The sequence below is a fragment of the Rhinopithecus roxellana genome, chromosome 20 (assembly GCF_007565055.1).
Source record: "Rhinopithecus roxellana isolate Shanxi Qingling chromosome 20, ASM756505v1, whole genome shotgun sequence".
In the NCBI taxonomy this organism is placed as follows: domain Eukaryota; kingdom Metazoa; phylum Chordata; class Mammalia; order Primates; family Cercopithecidae; genus Rhinopithecus; species Rhinopithecus roxellana.
The window spans coordinates 78,923,991-78,945,110 of record NC_044568.1 but is presented as its reverse complement, the minus strand read 5'-3'; the positions used below and the strand labels follow the sequence as shown (position 1 = coordinate 78,945,110).

Sequence of the window (21,120 nt, the reverse complement as noted above, 5' to 3'; positions counted from 1 at the left end):
ATGCTTTGCCTAGTGCCTGATAGTTTCCTAACAACAATGCCATCTATTCTTTGAGATCCAAGGAAATCTCTCCTTTGTAAACTGCTTCCACGATTTCCTACCACAATAACTGTTCCCTTCTCTGAGTGAGGTCTCTCTGTGATGTGCTGAAAATCTTCTGCCTGTGTATCTCATTTCCCCACTGGCTCCTCCAAGTCAGCACCCCCCAAGATGCTTTTCCTCACAGCATTTAGCAGCTACACCAGAACTCATCACAGTCCCCAGGCAGCTGTGAACTGAAGGGTCTTTCAGGTCTTTATCCCTATGGGTCAGGGCTCCTGAACCCTGCTGGAGAAAACGCTTGAGCTGGGGGCCAGGCGCAGTGGCTCATGCCTGTAATCCCAGCACTTTGGGAGGCCGAGAAGGGTGGATCACCTGAGGCCAGGAGTTCGAGACCAGCCTGGCCAACATAGTGACCCTGTCTCTATTAAAAATACAAAAAATGAGCTGGGCATGGTGGCACATGCCTGTTGTCCCAGCTACTTGGGAGGCTGAGGCAGGAGAACCGCTTTGAACTCGGGAGGTGGAGGTTGCAGTGAGCCGAGGTTGTGCCATTGCACTCCAGCATGGGCCACAAGAGTGAAACTCTATCTCAAAAACAAAAAAAAGGAAAATGCTTGAGCTTGGGGAAAGGGAGGTAGAATCGTTGATTTCAAAATATGAAAAGAAAATGGGCCAAGTCTAAAAGGATAAATGATTAAGTTTTCATAAAACATGGTGTGCCAACCCGTCAACTGTGTCTTAATTTGACTCTTAAGAAAATTCTATTAAAAGTACATTTAACTGTCCATCAAGAGATAAATGGCTACACAGAAAGTGGTCTATCCTTTCAGTGCATTATTCAGCCACAGAAAGGAATGACGCACGATTTCACGTTCTGTGGCTGAGCCCCAAAACCGTCGTGCTGAGTGAAGCCAGACAAAAAGGCCATCTAGTGAACCATTCCATTTGTGTGAAATGTCCAGAATAGGCACATCCATAAGGACAGAAAGCAGATCAGTGGTGGCCAAGGACTAGGGTCAGAGGCACCAGAAGTGATTGTTTACTAGGTATGGGATTTCTGTTTGCAGTGAGGGTATTATAAAATTGGTTGTGGTAATGATTGCCAAACTCCATGACTATCTTAAAAACCATTGAGTTGTATGCTTTATTTTAATTTACTTATTTTTTGAGATAGAGATGGAGTCTCGCTCTGTCGCCCAAGCTGGAGTGAAGTGGCCCAATCTCGGCTCACTGCAACCTCCGCCTCCCGTGTTCAAGCAATTCTCCCGCCTCAGCCTCCTGAGTAGCTGGGGTTATAGGTGCCCACCACCAAGTCCAGCTAATTTTTTGTACTTTTAGTAGAGACGGGTTTTCACTATGTTGGCCAGGCTGGCCTCCAGTGATGCGTCCACCTCGGTCTCCCAAAGTGAGGCGTGAGCCACCGTACTGGCTGAGTTTTGTGCTTTAAATGGGATAATTGAGCGAAGTGTGGTGGCATGTGCCTGTAGACCCAGCTACTTGGGAGGCTGAGGTGGGAGGATCACTTGATCCCAGGAGGTTGAGGCTGCAGTGAGCTGTGATCACACCACTGCACTTCAGTGTGGGCAACAGAGTGAGATCCCGTCTTTAAAAACATACCACACCTTGAAACCCAAAAGGTGTGGGTGGAGGTGAGTTTGAGGGAGAGAGGCAGAGATGTGGGACCTAGAATGAACGCTGAGCAGGTGTGAGCAGGCCCCTGGCCTCCTGAATTACTTCCTTGTCCTCTTGGGAGGCCTTGAACCTGGAGCTTTGAAAAACCCACTGCTGCTGTAGTAAGAGCCGTTTCCAAAGGCCTTGCTAAGCCAGGCCTCCCATTGGCTTTTCCTAACCTGAGCACTGGGAAAGACAAACCCAATATGAGACTATACAACTAGACAGTAGTGGTGGTTGCACAATGTCATGAGTGGATACGATGCCACTAAACTGAATACTTTAAAGTGGTTAAAATGGGCCACGTGCTGTGGCTCATGCCTGTAATCTAGCACTTTGGGAGGCTGAGGCAGGTGGATCACTTGAGCCCAGCAGTTTAAGACCAGCTGGGGCAACATAGTGAAACTCTGTCTCTACAAAAAAAAAAAAAAGAATTAGGTGGGCGTGGTGGCACAGTGCCTATAGTCGCAGCTACTTGGGAGGCTGAGGCAAGAGGATTGCTTGAGCCTGGGAGGTGGAGGCTGCAGTGAACCGTGACTACAACACTGCTCCAGCCTTGGTGACGGATTGAGACCTTGTTGTTGTTGTTTGTTGAGACAGAATCTAGCTCTGTTGCCCAGGCTGGAGTGCAGTGGTGTGATCTCGGCTCACTTCTACCTCCTCCTCCCGGGTTCAAGCGATTCTCCTGCCTCAGCCTCCCAAGTAGCTGGGATTACAGGCACCGCCACCATGCCCAGATAATTTTTTAATTTTTAGTAGAGATGGGGGTCTCACTGTGTTGGCCAGGCTGGTCTCAAACTCCTGGACCTTGTGATCTGCCCGCCTTGACCTCCCAAAGTGCTGGGATTACAAGCATAAGCCACCATGCCCAGCGGAGGCCCTGTCTTTTAAAATCAATGAAATGCTTAAAATGGTCAATTTTATGTTTTTAAAATTTAATTATACTGCAATTAAAAAGAAACAACCACTACACCGTGTTGCCTTCTGCCCCCAGATCTCTGTTTACAAGGCTAGAAGAGTAGGCAAACTCCTTTTTTTTCCCCTCTAGGCTTTTTTTCCCCTCATTGGTCAGGAGCCCCCTCCCCTCCTCTCTGTCGGGTGGGGTGCTAATGTGTTTATCGGAGGCTTCTGATTGGCTGGATCTCTGTTCTGAATGCCCCCCAACCTCCCCTTCTACTCTCCTGGGCTGGGAGAGTGGGTTAAAGCTGAGCCCTCCTCTTTGGGGAAAAAGATTCCTTTCAGGACCACACTGAGCTGCTCTGGAGCCTGAGGCTGGTGGCATGGGGCTGACCCAGACAGTGATGCCGGACCCCATGGGGCTCCTCAGTCTGGTCCTGCTCTGGCTGCTGATGGCAGTGACTGCGGAGGGTAAGTAAAACTGCTGCGTGTTCCTGGTCCTGTCTGGAGTGAAGCGAGGGGCAGCCCAGACGCGCCTGGGACTCTGCTTTTGTAGCCAGGTGCGTGTTGACCTGCCCTTCCACTGTCACCTTTTGTTTAGCTTTTCATGGGGAAGAGGAGCGAGAGATGACAGGTGAATTCTTAGCTCTCACTCACATGCTCCACCAGCATCCTCTGGAAACTCAGATCGGGCAGGGGTTGGGGAGCTGCAGAGACAAGGTCTGAAGCCCTGAGTGAGAAAATGCTGCCTTCTGGGCCTACTGAGCTTGAGCCCAGGAGGTCGAGGCTGCAGTGAGCCGAGATCACACCACTGCACTCCAGCCTGGGCGATAGAGTGAGACCTTGTCTTGACCACAACAACAAAAAGCAAGTAATCTTAATTTTCCTAGAACCCACACATACACATTTTTAAAAAGGCAGGTGAAATTAATAACATATTTTGCTTAACCCAATATATCCAATATATAATTAGAAAATGTAATCAATAGAAAGTATTAATCAGATACATTTCCCATTCAACATTCAATATATATTTTATACTTATATTTCAATTTGGATGCTAAATTTTCATAGCAAATACTTGATCTGTCTTTAGATTTCTTAAAACATAGCGGTGAGAAAGTAGGTTTAGCTACTGTGCTAAGTTGTTTGAAACATATTTGAAAGTTTTCTTTTTTAAAAAAATATTTTTTGTAGAGACGGGGTTTCACCATGTTGCCCAGGCTAGTCTCAAATTCAAGCAATTCTCCCAAAGTGCTGGGATTACAGGCATGAGCCACTGTACCCGGCTGAAAGTCTTCTAATAAGTGAATGAAGTATTAGTTTTTTGTTTAAGTAAAATTAAATGAAAAGTTTCTCTGTAACTAGTAACATTTCGGATTCTTTATAGCCACATACTGGACAGCACAGGCCAGATTGTGGGGTCTTTTAGTTGTTGTAAATGAGGTAATTGTTTTGATATTTAGGCTTTTATTTCAGCATATCACACTGCCTGGCATGCCATAGGTAGTTAGAATATTGTGTTGGTTTCATAAAAGAAGGCACACAGATCAGAATTGACAGCTGAGAAAGCTGAAATGGGACTTGATTTCATTTGCTGGCTAGAGATGACATTGATTTCAGTCCATTTCAGATCTCTTCCTAGAAGTGCATAGGATCTGATTGAAGAATTTATTACCTCCAGTGTGCAGCAATTTCCCATCCTTGGTTAATCTGTTATGAATTTATCATGGCGTGAACTTCCTTTTTCTGAAATTTAAAAAATATTTTAAATGTGTTTAAGTGCTCAGGAAATGGAAGGGGTGCAGGCTTAATACAGGCCCAATGCTCTCAGAGCTCAGCTCGCTTCTGTGGATCATGGTGGATGGAGGCTGGTGGGCCAGGCTGCTTTGTAGCCTAACCGAGCAGTAAAGCAGATGTAGCGATTGTCTGTAGAGCAAACAAGCAGAATGCTGGGCTTGTGCACAATTGAGAACGTAATGATTATGCACACATATGTTTAATTTGGTGCGCAGTGTCCAAGTGATCAAAGAGTTGAAGGAAAGTTGGAAGGGAAATTGATTGGGTTGAATGTCTTTCAAATGTGGTTTTATCTGTTGATACTCTACTTGAATGCCAAGAAGGTTTTGTTATATGTGCCAGAATATTTAGGGGGAAAATAAACCCTGCCAGAAAGCCTACCATGTCCTATTGCTTCAAAGGGTCAAAATAAAATAGTATATAACATACCCCCACCCCCAACCCTCCCCATTTTGGAGAAACAATTTGTATTTCCTTTTTTTTTTTTTTTTTTTTGAGACAAAGTCTTGCTCTGCTACCCAGGCTGGAGTACAGTGGTGCAATCTCGTCTCACTGCAGACTCCACCTGTCGGCTCCAGCCAGTCTCCCACCTCAGCCTCTTGAGTAGATGGGACCACAGGTGTGCGCCACCACACCTGGCTAATTTTTGTATTTTTTTTTTGTAGAGAGGGGATTTTGCCATGCTGGCCAGGCTGTTCTCGCACTCCTGAGCTCAAGCCCTCTACCCACCTCGGCTTCCCAATGTACTGGGATTACAGACATGAGCCGCTGCCCCCAGCCACAATTTGTTTTTTGAGGGATTAAACAGGTCAGCATGTGTAGCAATGACCAGTCGAGGTGCAGTGGGGTGGTTTTGAGGATGGAAGTGGTATTATTGAAATGCCATCCTATGGACATGGCTGCAGATAAATGCCTGGTTGAGGCACAGGAGGGCACGGGTGGTGCCTGGGAAAGATCCCGCAAGTGGCTGGCAGGAAGGGGAAACAAGGCTTGAAAATAGGTGGAAATGGAATGGCTGGATAGTGGGATGGAGGGGTGCTGGCCTTCCCAGGGAGGGGGCTCTGGGAATCCCTGGCAGTTTCCTCAGCAGCCTGAGCTGGGGGCCGAGGCTCATGCCCTGGTTGTTCTCTGCCCCTTCAATGGTGGGAGAAGGAAGACACTCGACAGGAAGGAACACCAGCTCCTGCTATTTCCTGCAGCAGCCTCTTGGTCTTGCTGGTGTTCCATTCATTACTCATTTGCTCATTTACTCTCTGATTCATTCAGAATGAGGGTATGGCTGGGGAGTCTGGAGCCAGAGTGCTTGGGTTCAAATCCTAAGGCTCCACTATTAACCAGCTGTGTGCACCTGGGCAAGTCACTTGGATGAATAGGAGAGAAGAGAGGGTGGGTGAGTGGATGGATAGATAGGGAGAGTGGATGAGTGGGTGGATGGATGGATAGCAGGGGGGAGTGGGTGGGTGGATGGATGGATAGGAGAGGGTAGTGGGTAGGTGGATGGATGGATGGGGGTTGGGTGGATGGACGGATTCGGGGGTGGGTGGATGGATGGATAGGAGATGTGAGAGTGATGGGTGGATAGGAGGTGGGAGTGGTGGGCGGGTGGATGGATGGATAGGAGGTGGCAGTGATGGGTGGATGGGTGGATAGGAGGTTAGAATGGTGGGTGGGTGGGTGCATAGGAGGGGGTTGGGGGGTGGGTGGGTGGATGAATAGGAGGGGGTTGGGGGTGGGTGGATGGATGAATAGGAGGGGAGTGGGTGAGTGGGTGGATGGATGGATAGGAGGGGGTGGTGGGCAGGTGGATGGATAGGATGGGGAGTGGGTGAATGGATGGATAGGAAGGGGGGTTGGGGAGTGGGTGTATAGGAGGGGTATGGGGAGTGGGTAGATGGATGGATAGGAGAGGGGAGTGGGTGGGTGGATGGATAGGAGGGGGTGATGGGCGGGTAGATGGATAGGATGGGGAGTGGATGAGTGGGTGAATGGATGGATGGGGGGGTTGGGGGGTAGGTAGATAGATGGATAGGGGGAGTGGGTCAGTGGGTGGATGGATGGATAGGAAGGGCTGGTGGGCAGGAGGATGGATGAGGGAGTGGGTGATGGGTGAATGGATGGATAGGAAGGGGGGTTGGGGAGTGGGTAGATGGATGGATAGGAGAGGGGAGTGGGTGGGTGGATGGATAGGAGGGGGTGGTGGGCGGGTGGATGGATAGGATGGGGAGTGGGTGAATGGATGGATAGGAGGGGGGTTGGGGGATAGGTAGATAGATGGATAGGAGGGGAAGTGGGTCAGTGGGTGAATGGATGGATAGGAAGGGGGGTTGGGGAGTGGGTGTATAGGAGGGGTATGGGGAGTGGGTATGGATGGATAGGAGAGGGGAGCGGGTGGGTGGATGGATAGGAGGGGTGCTGGGGGTGGGTGGATGGGAGTGGGGGTGGGGGTGGGTGGATGGATGGATGGATAGGAGCAGGGAGCTGGTGGGTGGATGGATGGGAGTGGGGATGGGTAGATGGGTAGATGGATTGATGGATGGGAGGAATGGAGACCTGCATTTGTTGATGGAACTGGCAGAGCCTGCTGACATATTGGAATCAGGTGGTGGGTGACGAGGGGTGCTTCCACACGAATGATTGCCAACTTGAGCTATCAGGGATAATGGTGCCAGTACCCAAGATGGGCAAGAGCAAAGTGGACAAAGGGTAGGGAAATCGCTTCCAGTCTTCATGGCCCTCCCTCCCCTGAGGACATTTCGCAAAGTCTGGGGAGAGCTGGCATTATCACTTCTCATCTTCTTCCTGGAGTAAGGTCAGTGACCCATACCGTGGGGCTATCCTGTGCCTCTTTCTGGTCTCACTCTGGTTCCATCTGATTTGTGATTTCAGAAATTCCAGATTCGCAGGTGGGGCAGGCGGCCTCCTGCATGACTCCATGCACAGGTGAGTGATTCTCTCAGGACGCCTGATCACACCTCTCATGACCAGGAGCCTGAGCCCAGTACAGGGCCTGATGGGAGTGAAGCTGTAAGATGGGATTAGAGACAGCCCCAGAGGGCCCTGGCTATGTTCCCAAAGATATCAGTTGGGAGGACCAAGGCCAGTTCTGCAAAGGCCACCCACAGAGTTAGAGAAATGAATAGCAAGCTGAAAGTAAAATGCCTTAAGCCATCCCAGCCCCCAAGGCTATTTCCTCCTACCTGTGGGCCCCAGGTGGAATAAATGTCTTTGGTCAGGTGATGCCATTTGCATTTTGGAGTGGAGCAGATGAAAGAGCCTTGGGAACAAATTCTGTGGAAAGAGAGAAGCATCTTAGGAATATGAGGTGTGGTTCTGTTTCAAGGAAATTGACATGAAAATGTCAGTTCAATCACAAGCCACGGGGAGGGGTGAGATGTTATAATGAGATTTCACACTTGATCCCCTGGCCTCAATAGAAGGTTAGAGATTTGGCTCGAGAATTACAGACTTCTCTGTTCCCTAAATCGGCTCTTCCCCAGAGCAGTTACTCTCCTCACCCCCAGATTCCCCCAAGGCTGGCTAGCTTTACAGCTTTGTCTTCTATAAAGACAGGATAACAACCGTTACCACCTTCTCCCCCACCCCGTCCCCCCACCACCCCCAGCCCTACTTGATATCCATCAAGGTGACAGGTGAGTAGTCAGACTCCCAAGGGTGGAATCCCAGCTGTGTGACTTTGTGTTAAGTTAGTTAACCTCTCTGAGCCTCAGTTTCTTCCTCTGTAAAATGGAGAAAATAGAGTTATTCACCTCAGGGTTGGTTATGAGACTTAAATGAATTACTGTAGATGGATGCTTCTCAACTGTGGTGATTGTCATCCTCCTTCCCCTGGGGACATTTTGCAAAGTCTGGGGACATTTTTCATTGTCACAACTGGCCTGTGTTACTGGCATCTCATGGGTAAAGCTCAGGGATGCTGCTAAATTTCCTGACAACACACAGGACAGCCTTCACAAATAGAATTCTCTGGCCCCAACTGTTAATAGCGCCCAGGCAGAGAAACCTTGATATTAGAAGAAGGCCTAGCCCATGATGACACTGGCTAGCACTTATTGAGCACTTACTGTTATTATCTTTATTTTCTTTTTCACCCTTATGAGGGTATGCAGCTACCCAACCTTTCCCCAAGCTGGGGATAGGCAGCTCAGAGCCCAGATGGAGAGAGAGAGGTTTGAACAAGGATGCCCGCAGGTGGAGTTGGGATTCCAAAGGGCTGCAGATTGTCAAGGTGACATTGCTGTCTCTCTCTGCCCTTCAGAGTCAGCTGGGCCCCACCTCCCTGTGGGCACCAGATACACCTATCACTTTTCCACCAACACCAGCACCAGCCTGCGGGAGGTCCCGGTGGAGGAGAGTGGTCTTGGCCTCCAAGGCTTGGCTGTCCTTGATGTGCTTGGCCTGTGTCAGATGGCTTTATGGGTGAGTGTCTTTGGGCAACCGGGAGATGATGTTGACACTGGGGAGGACTAAGAGGAAGCCACAGCCCCTCACCTCCGATTTCCAATTTGCTTAATCAACAGGAGCTTTCTGAGGAATCTTATATTTGGCAAGTGAGGACCCTTGAGAGGAATGTGGGAAAATGGTACAATTTTGGTTGTAAGAGGTGCCACAGAGGGCCTAATAGGGGAATAGCAGAGGTTAAGGAAGGAATATTTTTAGGGCAGGTTGGGGGAGTTCCTTGGAGTGAGAAGAGCCATAGAAGGGGGACATACTGTACCCTCGGGGTGGACTGAGAACCATGTCTGCAAGTCCAAGTGTGTGCAAAGTCAAACCAAGTAAAGGCCTTTGGACAGAGGAATAGACGGGGTGGAAGTCTACTCCCAGGAAAGCCTGCCCTGGCCTGTTTTCTACTGGACACTGGCCTTGCAGTACCTGGGTCCACAGGCTGAGGTTACAGGCAGACACTAAGGTCCAGTGGTGTTAGTCCTGAGTTAAGGCAGAATTATGTGCTAGGCCCACTTGGTCGTTGCAGATTTCTTTTCATTAAGATTTTCTGGAAGCTCCTCAATGTTCTTGCAAGCAGAAGTGCTTGCTCATTTGCCTCTGTTCCATTTCTGATAACCCTCATAATTTTCCTGGATAAACCCTCTTAACCCACATAAAAGGCCTTTTAGTTTCTGTTGGAGTCTCATCTTGTATTGTGATGCATTTCTGTACTGATTGGAGTGCTTGCTAACAAGAGTTTCTCAAAACTGTTCTGTTGCATTTTCATGTAGACCACAGGATGAGATCTTTGATGGAGTGGCCCTGAGCTGCCTCTGAATTCTTAGGGTGTCCAGTATGTCAGAGCTGCTGCTTTATTAGTCTTTGCTATCCTTTATTAGTCTTTGTATCCTTCAAAACACTTGTGGTTCTTTTTATCTGTAGGGCCAGTTTTCACAAAACGAATTGTGTTCTGTTGTGGTTTTATTCATTTGTTTGCTTTAAGCATTTAAGAAAAGCTGCCGACGGGTGCGGTGGCTCATGCCTATAATCCCAGCACTTTGGGAGGCCGAGGTGGGTGGATCACCTGAGGTCGGGAGTTCGAGACCAGCCTGACCAGCATGGAGAAACCCCGTCTGTAGTAAAAATACAACATTAGCTGGGTGTGGTGGCACATACCTGTAATCCCAGCTACTAGGGAGGCTGAGGTGGGAGAATCTCTTGAACCTAGGAGGCGGAGGTTGTGGTGAACCGAGATCGCGCCATTGCACTCCAGCCTGGGCAACAAGAGCAAAACTCTGTCTCAAAAGAAAAGCTGCCAATGTCAAATGTTGGCAAGGGTATCAAGAACTGGTGTGTTTCAAAGATTCTAGGGGAAAATGGAAATTTTCTGGCCCCTTGGGAGTTTAATTAATATACTTTTAGAGAAAAAAGTGTAAAAATCACAAATCTTCAAAGCAAGGAATTTTCATAAACCAAACACCTATGTCGTGATCACCAGAGCAAGAAACAAAATATAACCCCCAGAGCCTCCTTCATCCTTCTTCTCAGTCACTTCTCCCAAGGGTACAGCTTTTTTTTTTTTTTTTTGATATGGAATCTTGCTCTGTCGCCCAGGCTGGAGTGCAGAAGCACAATCTCAACTCACTACAACCTCCACCTCCGAATCAAGCGATTCTCCTGCATCAGCCTCCTGAGTAGCTGAGATTACTGGTGGTGCGTGGTGTGCACCACCACGCCTGGCTAATTTTTGTACTTTTAGTAGAGACAGGATTTTACCATGTTGGCCAGGCTGGTCTTAAACTCCTGACCTCAAGTGATCTGCCCACCTCGGCCTCCCAAAGTGCTGGGGTTACAGGCATGAGCCACTGTGCCCAGCCTGCCTTTTTTATTTCTATCACCGTAGATGAGTTTTGCCTGTCTTTGAACTTCTCTCTAATGGAATTGTACAGGATGTTTTCCTTTGTGTCTGGTTTATTTTTATTTTTTTAACTGTGATTAAAATATAATATGGGATACACCATTTCAACCATCTTAAGTCTGTAATTCAGTGGCATTAAATACTGTCACATTGTTGTACAACCATCACCACCCTCCATCTCTGGAACTTCTTCATCATCCTAAACAGAAGCTCTGTACAGATTTAACAGTAACTTCCTATTCCTGCCCTGCAGACTCTGGTCAGCTCTATTCTGCTTTCTGTCTGTATGAACTTGCCTGTTTTTAGGTACCTCATGTAAGTGGAATCACATAATATGTGACCTTTTGTGTCTGGCTTCTTTCACTTTAATACAACATTTTCAAGATTCCTCTCCATTGTAGGATGTAGCAGAACTTCATCCTTTAAAAAATTATTTTTCATTTATTTTAAAAAATAGAGATGGGGTTCCACCATGTTGGCCAGGCTGGTCTTGAAGTCCTGAACTCAAGTGATCTGCCTGTCTTGCCCTCCCAAAGTGCTGGGATTACAGGTGTGAGCCACTGCACCCGGCCAAAATCTATTACATTTTCTTTTTCGTTTTCTTTTTCTTTTGGAGTGCAGTGGCATGATCTTGGCTCACTGCACCCACCACCTCCCCAGCTCAAGCGATTCTCCTGCCTCAGCCTCCTGAGTTGTTGGGATTATAGGTGCCTGCTAGCACACACAGCTCATTTTCGTATTTTTAGTAGAGATGGGGTTTCACCATGTTGGCCAGGCTGGTCTCGAACTCCTGACCTCAAGTGAACCACCCATCTCAGCGTCCTAAAGTGCTGGGATTGCAGGTGTGAGCCATCATGACTGGCTCTGTTAAATTTAAACAGTGAAATCAGTTATTTTAGGGAGGATATTTTCCATTTTTAGAAAGTGTACCTTGTTTTGCAATGCCCTTCCCCCGCCGCCACCACCAAGCACACACATGCCCCGTGGTGACACTGGGATATCCAAGTCTTAATCGTGGGCAAAGCCTTTGTCTGCTCTATGATGTAACACATTCTTGTTGGTACTGTATAGTCCTGTGAATCCCTCAACCACAGTTCCAGTGTCTTTTTGGGCAAAATGAGAACTTCCCAAACCTTTAGCAGGGAGCTGTAGGTACTTGACTATTTCAGTGAGACATTCAGCCTTCACTACCCAGGCTTTGTACCTGGTCAAGGGAGGAGTCTCTCTGCCTTGCCCCCAATATGGGTTCATGTATCCTCCTGGGCCCTAGAACTGCTTTGTGGGTGGGGTGCTGGTGAGGTCCTGGGGTATCCCAGGAGAGGTCACCCACTCATGGTGCTTTCCGCTTCAGCTCCAAGACTTCCAGGTGACATCCATCCTGGGGGCCAAGGTGGAGCTTCTGAAGGAGTCGGAGAGCCTGAGGTAAGACACTTGGCCATGGGGCTGGGACCTGCCCACGATGGGGCTGGAGGTGTGAGCCCTCTACCATCTTTCAACCACTGTCTGGCTCTGGGTGCCCTGAATTAGATTAGGACAACCGGTTAGGGTGACCCCTCTGCAGCAAAGAGATGCCATCTTGGACTGAAGTTCAAACAAGTTCCTATATTTATGTTGACCTTGTCAAGCACCGATGAAGACCGCTGGGGGGTTGCCTTCATGTAGAAGCCTTGGGTGACTCCAGAGAGCTGTAGGTGGTCTTCTCTTACCTGGTGGGAGGAACTCATCCCGTAGTTCTGCCTGTCACCCCCAGCATGTCCAGATTTCACACCTGCCGATCACCCCTTGGGCATCGTTGTTGAGTGGGTTCTGGAAGACTCTAGCTAATGGGACTGCTGAGCCCATGGAGGTCTGCCTTTTCCCCTCCCCCACTCTGCCGAGACCCCATCCTCTCCCACCCCAAGCTAAGCCCTCTTTTGTGACCCAGCCAAGCCTGGGATTCTCTCTGTGGCTCGTTTCCCAGGCCTCCCTGACAGTGGCCTTGGTGGCTTCAAAGCTCAGAGCGGCTGCCAGGCTGAAGACATCTCCTTTTCTGCAGATTCCTCTTCCATTTTTATTGCAGATTCATTTGTTAAGAAATAAAGCCTTTGTCTAGGGATACCAGGATGGGGGATGCTGCTGAGGGACAGACAGATCCTCACTGAAAGGCAAGGGGAGGGTCTCCTCCAAGGGGACTATTGTCCCCCAGCTCCTCATCAGAAATGCTAAGTCAGCGGGGCCAGGGGTTGTCACTTCCTGGAGGCCAGACTGACACTTGCTATTCTGGGAGTCCCGGGCGCCATTAGCATTTCTCTCCATCAGGGCCTGAGACCCAGGGGACTGCCTGAGGAAGACCCTCAGGCTTTAATTGGAGCTGGAGAGTGACAGCTGCCCCCGTGGAAAGTAGAAGTGGGGGCACATCTGTTCCCCAGGGTTTTGTCTTGCTAGCCTGTAGGGTCTGGGGACTTGGCAGTTTCCCCTTCATCTGGGAGCATCTCTGTCTTCCACCTCCATGCAGGGAAGGGGGACTTCACCACCCCTCACCTCCCATCTTCCCCATCCCTTCACTCGGCAGTTACTAGACCCAGGCACCTGTCTGCCAGGGGAAGGGCAGGCAGGAGGAGCACTGGGCTGAATTCTGGTGCCAGCTCCTCCCCTGACTCGCTGTGTGATATCCCTCAGGACCTCATTTCTTTGTCTTAACAATGACAGAGTCTCAAGTCACTTCCAGTTCAGAGTTTCTGCAGCCTGTGACTGCAGAGCCAGCCTGCCTGGGTTCAAATCCCAGCTGGAGCCCTGAGCAAGACACTGCAATGCTCTGAGCCTGTTTCCTTATCTGGAATGTGGATAGAGGGATGATCATTACCTCCCTGGTGGGATCTGTAGGGGAGGGAAAGGCTCCCTCTACCTTCCTGGGTTCAATAGCTGTGTCTAGAAATGAACTGACATTAGGAGAAGAGGTAGATAGATTTTTTTATACACACAGGGACATCATGGAATGAAAGTGACGGCCTCCCAGAGTAGTGAGACTTGGGAGCTTATACACCATTTTCATGGGGGGGAGGGGAGGAGGGAGGAAGGCAAGTTAGAGGGGAGTAGATGGTTTCCAGGAAAGAGGAAGAAGAGACAGGAGATGTGCTAGTGTAGGATGAAGTTTGTCTGGGTGTGGTGTTGACCTGCACCATCCTCTCTCAGGGTGAGAGCTGCTCTCCCCACATGGATGAAACTCCCTGGAGGGGATTGATGACAATTAGTTTCCTTTTGGGGGATCTGTCGTTCGGCAGAAGAGGGGAGTTCAGAGAAAGCCTCTCCCCACGTTTGCTGTTTCTCAACAAATACAGTCTTTGGTTCAAAGTAGACAAGAGGCTGGGGTGCAGTGGCTTATGCCTGTAATCCCAGCGCTTTGGGAGGCTGAGGCTGGAGGATTGCTTGAGCCCAGGAGTTTGAGATCATCCTGCGCAACATAGCAGGAACCTATCTCTACAAAAAGTTTAAAAATTAGCTGGCTATGGTGGCCGCATGTCTGTGGTCCCAGCCCTGTAATCCCAGCCACTCGGGAGGCTGAGGCAGAAGGATTGTTTAAGCCTACAAGGTCGAGGCTGCAGTGAGCTATGATCGCGCCACTGTACTCCAGCCTGGGCAACAGAGTGAGACTGGTCCACAAAAAAGTCAATATACCCAAGTGGCATATTTCGGGGTGGCACATCCAGAACGCCTTCAGCTCCTTCTTGGGATTAAGTGAGGCGTTTTGGAAAGCAGGCAGCTTTCCGAAGCTTGGGGTCTCAGCCTTTTATTCTTTGACGCTTGTCTCACACCTGTCCATTTGTCCTGGGGGTGAAAAGGCTGGGGTGGCTCAGAGCACAGTTGGCTGCCCCAGAGCCCAGCTGCAGAAGGAAGAAAGGCTATCTGGTGGGGGGATGTGGGGTTTCCTGGGAGCTTCCCATGGGGGCTGACCTGTAGGAGGGCAGGGATGCTGTGGCCTCTGGCAGTCAGCAGGTGGCCTGGGGCACTGGAGGGTGCCGCTTGACCCCTGTCTGCCCTCCTGCAGTGCCACCCTGGGCCGAAACCCACTCCGCTTCATCCTGCACTCTGGGCGTGTGGCCCACCTGTGTCCCCACCCTGCTGAGCCACGCTGGGTGCTGAACGTGAAGCGTGCTGTGCTGAGCCTCCTGCAGGGCCGCCCAGGGGCCCACAGCCCCAACACCCTCGATGAGGTGAGGCCAGGAGATGGGACAGGAGTGGGGGTGGGGGTGGCCGGAAGGCTGACCTGTCTCCAACCCTGTCCGCCCAGGTGGACATCCTGGGCCGATGTCCCACCACATACCAGCGCCGTGGGGACTGGCTACACAAGACCAAGGATCTGGCACAGTGCTCCCTGCGCAGGGGACGCTCCTCGCTGCATTCTCAGGCCCTGCCTGGAGTGGCCGTGAGTGCTGGGCTGGGCCCCTGACTGCTATTCTCCTAGATCCTCCTGTTCCTCTTCCTCCTCCCTCCTCCTCCTCCCTCCTCTCCTCCCTTCTCTCCTACCTCCTCTCTTCCCTCCTATCCTCTCTCCTCTCCTCCCCTCCTCCTTCTCCCTCCTCATCCCTCCTTTCCTCGCTCCCTCCTCTTCCCTCCTTTCCTCGCTCCCTCCTCTCCTCCCTCTTCCTCCCTCCTCCTCTCTCCTCCCTCTTCCTCCCTCCTCCCTATTCCTCCCTCTTCCTCTCCTCCTTCCTCCTCCTCTCCTCCTCCTTCTTCCTCTCCTCCTCCTTCCCTCCTCCTCCCATCCTCCCTCCTCCTCCATCTCTCCTCCTCTCCTCCCTCCTCAGCTCTTCCTGTCCTCTCCGCCAATTCCTTCTCTTCTTGGTCCTCCTTCCTTTACCTCCTCTCCTCCCTTCTCCTTCCCTCCCCTCTCCTCTTTCCTTCAAGAAATTTTATTTTATGTATGTATGTATGTATGTATCTATTTCCTTAGAGACAGAATCCCACTGTGTCACTCAGGCTGGAGTGTAGTGGTGTGATCATGGTTCAGTGCAGCCTTCAACTCCTGGCCTCAAGTGATCCTCCTGTCTCAGCCTCTCGAGTGTAGCTGGGACTACAGGCACAAGACACTTCTCCTGGTTAATTTTTTTATTTTTATTTTTAGTAGAGATGGGGTCTTGCTATGTTGCCCAGGCTGATCTTGAGCTCCTGAGCTCAATCGATCCTCCTGCCTCAGCTTCCCAAGTAGCTTGGACTACACCTGGTGGGACTCCACCACCATTCCTGGTTAATTTTAATTTTTTTTGTTTTATTTTATTTTTATTAGAGATGATGTCTTGGTATGTTGCCCAGGCTGATCTTGAACTCCTGAGCTCAAGCATTCCTGCCACCTTGGCTTCCCCAAGTGCTGGAACTATGGGAACGAGCCACCGCACCCGCCCCTCTGTCCTTTTCCCCAAGCCCTCCTCTACACCTCTGTCTCCAGCTCCCTGAAGAGGCAAGGGCTTTGTAAATACCAAACATCTGCAGGAGGATGAGAAGTGATCATTGTTCATGTTGACTTGTTATCAAAAGTCTCAGCATCTGAGAGGTGGAGGTGGGCCTCTGCTGATTTGAATGTTTTCGTACTGAAAACATTTATCACTCCTCTCCTGGGTGTCACTGTCTGCTAGACTTTCTTGCTTCCCCTCGTCCTTGTCACCTCCCATCTGCCTTTGCCTGGGCCGCTGTTGCCACAACCCAGGTGAGCCAGGGGTGGGTGATGCTGGGATGCAGCCGTCAGCATCTCCTCCCCAGCCTTGCTGAGAGAGGGGTGGGGCCTGTGGCTCTGATGGGGGGCCCTCATTCCTCCTCCCCTTGGTTCCAGCTGGGTCTTGTGGATGGCTAGATCCTGACTTGAGCTGTCGCTTCCCCTCTTGGTCTGCAGCCCGGCCTGACTTCCCGCCTGACCTGCGTCCAGAGCTTCCGGGCCGGCGTGCTGCGGGAGGCCTCCTGCACAGAGCTGGACGCTGCAGGGCCACTGTCTGCAAAGGCGAGCGCTGTGCAGATGCGGACCCTCTCCTCACTCAGCCTGCTGCACGAGATGCCCCAAGATCCAGCGGGCACAGGTGATCTCAGCTTTCCCTGGTGGCCATCCCCTGACCGTGGTGCGAGGGTGGTCTGGCCAGAGGGACCCAGGCAGGCCCAGGCTCCATTCCTCTGTCCCGGTCTGGACACCTTTGACCTATTTCTGAAAATGGTCGTCATCAGGAGAGTTAGCCACTTCTAGAAGGTTCTCCAGGCTCTTTCTGCTGGCTCAGATCAAATGGGCCTGGGTTGGTTGAGCCCTTTTTCCCTGGGATGTCTTTGGTGAAGACAGAATCTTCTGTTTCTCAACCTTAAATTCAGCGACCCCTCAGTCTGCCCATTTTAGGGGCAAACTGACCCAGGTTTTCTGATTTTCCAGAAAGTTCCTGCTAACACATAACATTACCTGGGACTTGGTACCCTCCTCCTACAATTTTGCACAGAACGAAACAAGCGAGGCCTGTGTCTGGGGGGAGGATTGCTTTTCCATGTTTGGAAACCAGTTATCTTCCTGAACAATGAAATAAGAATGGTTATTCTCCCTGCTGGGATTTTGGAAGGATTTACTGTGGGCCAGTGGCTGTGCTGAGTGCTTTATGTGTATTTAATTTAATTCTCATCAAAACCCCATTAGGAAGGTACTGTTATTAGTTAAATTTAAATAAAAATTTTGGCTGGGTGCAGTGGCTCCCAGCACTTTGGGAGGCCGAGGTAGGCGGATAACTTGATTTCCGGAGTTTAGAGACCAGCCTGGCCAACGTGCAGAAACCCCGTCTCTACTAAAAATGCAAAAATTAGCTGGAAGTGGTGGTGGGCACCTGTGATCCCAGGTACTCAGGAGACTGAGGCCAGAGAATCGCTTGAACCCCGGAGGCGGAGATTGCAGTGAGCCAAGATCATGCCACTGCACTCTAGCCTGGGTCACAGAGTAAGACTCCATCTTGAGAAATAAATTTTTAATTTTTTTTTTTTTTTTTTTTTTGAGACATGGTCTCGTTCTGTTGCCCAGGCTAGACAGCAGTGGTCTGATAAGGGCTCAGTGTAGTCTCAGCCTCCCCAGGCTTAGGTGATCCTCCCACCTCAGTCCCCCAGGTAGCTAGGACTACAGGCACATAGCACCATGCCTGGTTAATTTTCATTTGTTTGTTTTTGTAGAGACAGGTTTTCATAAACCAGGCTGGTCTCGAACTCCTGGGCTCAAATTATCCTGCCACCTCGGCCTCCCAAAGTGCTGGGATTACAGGTGTGAGCCATTGTGCCCAACCAATTAAATTTTTCGGATGAGTGACCTGCGGCTCAAAGAGGTCAAATGACTTGTCCAAGGTCACTCAGTCAGTGAGAGGCAGGGCTGGGACCTGGACCCCTGCCATGTATTCCGCAGCCCTGGCTGGTAATTGTGTTTGCCTTGGCGGGCAGGCTCCCAGCATTCCCTGGGAGAGAACCCTCTAGATGGGACCTTGGCATTTTCCTGGGTTCACTCTGCACCACGGGACGCCTTCTAGGATCCCAGCTTGGTCTGCCCTCCCTGCACATCGACCCTCAGCTGCAGAAACTAGCTGTGCCTGGGGGCATCCAGGCTTGCCAGGACCCAGTGGTGCCCCACTGAGTTGGATGAGATTTCATTTTTTTTCCTCCTTTTTAACAGTTTTAATAAGACAGAATTCACATACCATAGAATTCACCATTTAAAGTATACAGTTCAGTGGTTTCTAGTATGTTCAGAGTTGTGCATCCATCATCACCACAATCAACTTTATTATTATTTTATATTTTGAAATGGAGGCTTGCTTTGTCACCCAGGCTGGAGTGCAGTGGCGTGATCTCAGCTCACTGCAACCTCCTCTCCCAGGTTCACGCAGTGCTCCCGCCTCAGCCTCCGAGTAGCTGGGATTACAGGTGTGTATCATCATGCCTGGCTAATTTTTGTATTTTTAGTAGAGACGGGGTTGCCCCATGTCGACCAGGCTGGTCTCAAACTCCTGACCTCAGGTGTCTGATCCGCCTGCCTCAGCCTCCCAAATTGCTGGCATTACAGGCGTGAGCCACCGTGCCAGGCCCCTTTCTTCTTCTTATTATTATTATTTTGAGATGGAGTCTGGCTCTGTTGTCCAGGCTGGAGTGCAGTAGCGTGATCTCAACTCACTGCAACCTCCTCCTCCTGGGCTGAAGCGATTCTCCTGCTTCAGCCTCCTGAGTAGCTGGGATTACAGGCACCTGCCACCATGCGCAGCTAATTTTGTGTTTTTAGTAGTGATGGGGTTTTACCACCAGTGGGCTCAAACTCCTGACTTCTGCCCACCTTGGCCTCCCAAAGTGCTAGGATTACAGATGTGAGCCACCATGCCCAGTCTTCAACTTAGTTTTTTAAAGAGAAAATCTTGCTCTGTCGCCCAGGCTGGAATGCAATGGTGCCTCGACCTCTCCGGCTCATGGGATTCCCACAGCCTCAGCCTCCCCAGTACAGCTGTGCGCCACCATGCCTGGCTAATTTTTTAAACTTTTTGTGTAGGAAGAGGGTCTCGCTGTGTTGCCCAGGCTGGTCGCAAACTCCTGGTTGCAAGTGATCTTCCTGTTGAAGCCTCCCACAGTGCTGGGATTACAGGTGTGAACCACTGTGGTCCACCTTAATCAACTTTAGAACATTGTCATCACCCTAAAAAGAAACCTTGTGCCATGAGCCCTCATCTTCCCAGACCCTGGCAGCCAGTCAACTACTTTCTTCCTCTGATTTTCCTGTTCTGGAATTTCATATAAATGGGGTCATAAAGTGTGCCCTTTTGTGTCTAACTTCTTCACTCAGCACAGTGTTTAAGGTTCATGCATGTTGTGGCATGAATTGGAATTTTTTTTTTCATTGCTGAATAATATTCTATGGTATGGAGGAGTTTTTTCATATTTTCATTGTCATTCCCAGGAGGCTTTTGGAGTCAGAACTGGATTCAAATTCTGACTCTATGTTGTGTGACTTGGGCCGATAGCTTCTCTCTGTGCCTCGGTTTCCTTAGCTGTAAATATATAGGTAGGTCACCCCTTACCCCATAGGTTATGGGGAAAGTTACAGAAAATGGTCAGCTGGGCACAGTGGCTCAAGCCTGTAATCCCAGCACCTTGGGAGGCCAAAGGGAGCAGACTGCTTGACTCCAGGAGTTCAAGACCAGTCTGGCAACATGATGAAACCCCGTCACTGTGAAAAATACAAAAAATTAGTCAGGCATGGTGGTGTGTGTCTGTAATTCCAGCTGCTTGGGAGTCTGAAGTGGGAGGATCACCGGAGCCCAGAAGGTCGAAGCTGCAGTGAGCTGTGATCGTGTCACTGCACTCCAGCCTGGGTGACAGAGTGAGACCCCTTCTAAAAAAAAAAAAAAAAAAAAAAAAAAGAAAATCATTGCCTTTAGCTAAGCACCTGACATGTGGCATCTATGAACACTAGTTCACATCCTCCTGGCCCCATTCTTTAGGGCCTGATCCCAAAGGCACACTCGGAAATGAGCCTTTATCCCTCCTTGAAGTTCTGCACTGGGCTCAGACAGCCCTGACTTGGGCCTGTCCTTCTCCCTGGGTTGGAGTCATCTGATCCCAGCTGTCATGGGAGAATTCTCATTAGGTTTGCAGATAGTTGGCCTGTCATCAGGAGTGTGTTTTCATTCATGCTTACCCCAAATGCTTATCTGAGCACCTGTTGGTGCTAAGCACTGCTGGGGCTCTGGGGACAGGGCTGTGATCATAGTCAACTCCATTCCTGTCACACTGAGACTGACACCCTCCTGGGAGGGGGAAACCACTGATGGGGGGAAAAACCCAGTCAGGGTGGCTTGATACTGTGATCTGGGTCAGGAAAGAAGTTAAATAGCCGCATGACAGCCAGTGACTTAGACAGGGCGGCGGTGTGGTGGGGGTGGTGGGTAAGAGGGCCTCTGAGGAAGTAATGATTTTGCTGAAGGATAAGACGAGATCAGCTTTGGGAAGATGCAGGAAAGAGCATTCAGGGAGGAACGGGAAGTGCAAAGGCCCTGGGGCAGGAGGGACCTCTGTGTGTCCCAGGCACCTGGGGGCTAAGGAGAGGTCTGAGGATTAGATGGATGAATGTGTGCACCTGTGTGGAGCCAGACCCACTGTGAGGGCGGGTGCCCAGTCCTGCAGGCAGCCAGCTGGTGGTGGACAGCATCTAGAAGGTGCATGCCGTTGCCAAGGAGCATTGAAGCTGAGGGAGGTATGGATTGTGGATTCGAGGGTAGGTCTTTGGCTGAGGTGTGGGGGTCCAAGCGGGGCTCAGGAAAGGTTAACACCATGGCTGTGTGCAGAGCAGAGGGCAGTTTCTGCCGTCACCCATCATTATTAGGAAGCAG

At 50.2% G+C, this 21,120-nt stretch overlaps 1 protein-coding gene across 1 annotated transcript in view; it reads left to right on the top strand.

The window, feature by feature from the left end:
* Nucleotides 1-2,883: 2,883 nt before the first annotated feature.
* LOC104667724 overlaps nt 2,884-21,120 on the top strand; it is a 152,532-nt gene continuing 134,295 nt past the window's right edge. Inside the window, exons 1-7 of the mRNA XM_030925148.1 lie at nt 2,884-3,081; nt 7,297-7,350; nt 8,687-8,847; nt 12,123-12,193; nt 14,796-14,961; nt 15,039-15,173; nt 16,635-16,815. Coding sequence (XP_030781008.1) covers nt 2,994-3,081; nt 7,297-7,350; nt 8,687-8,847; nt 12,123-12,193; nt 14,796-14,961; nt 15,039-15,173; nt 16,635-16,815 — 856 coding nt within the window. The 5' untranslated portion in view covers nt 2,884-2,993. The remainder of the gene's footprint in view (nt 3,082-7,296; nt 7,351-8,686; nt 8,848-12,122; nt 12,194-14,795; nt 14,962-15,038; nt 15,174-16,634; nt 16,816-21,120) is intronic.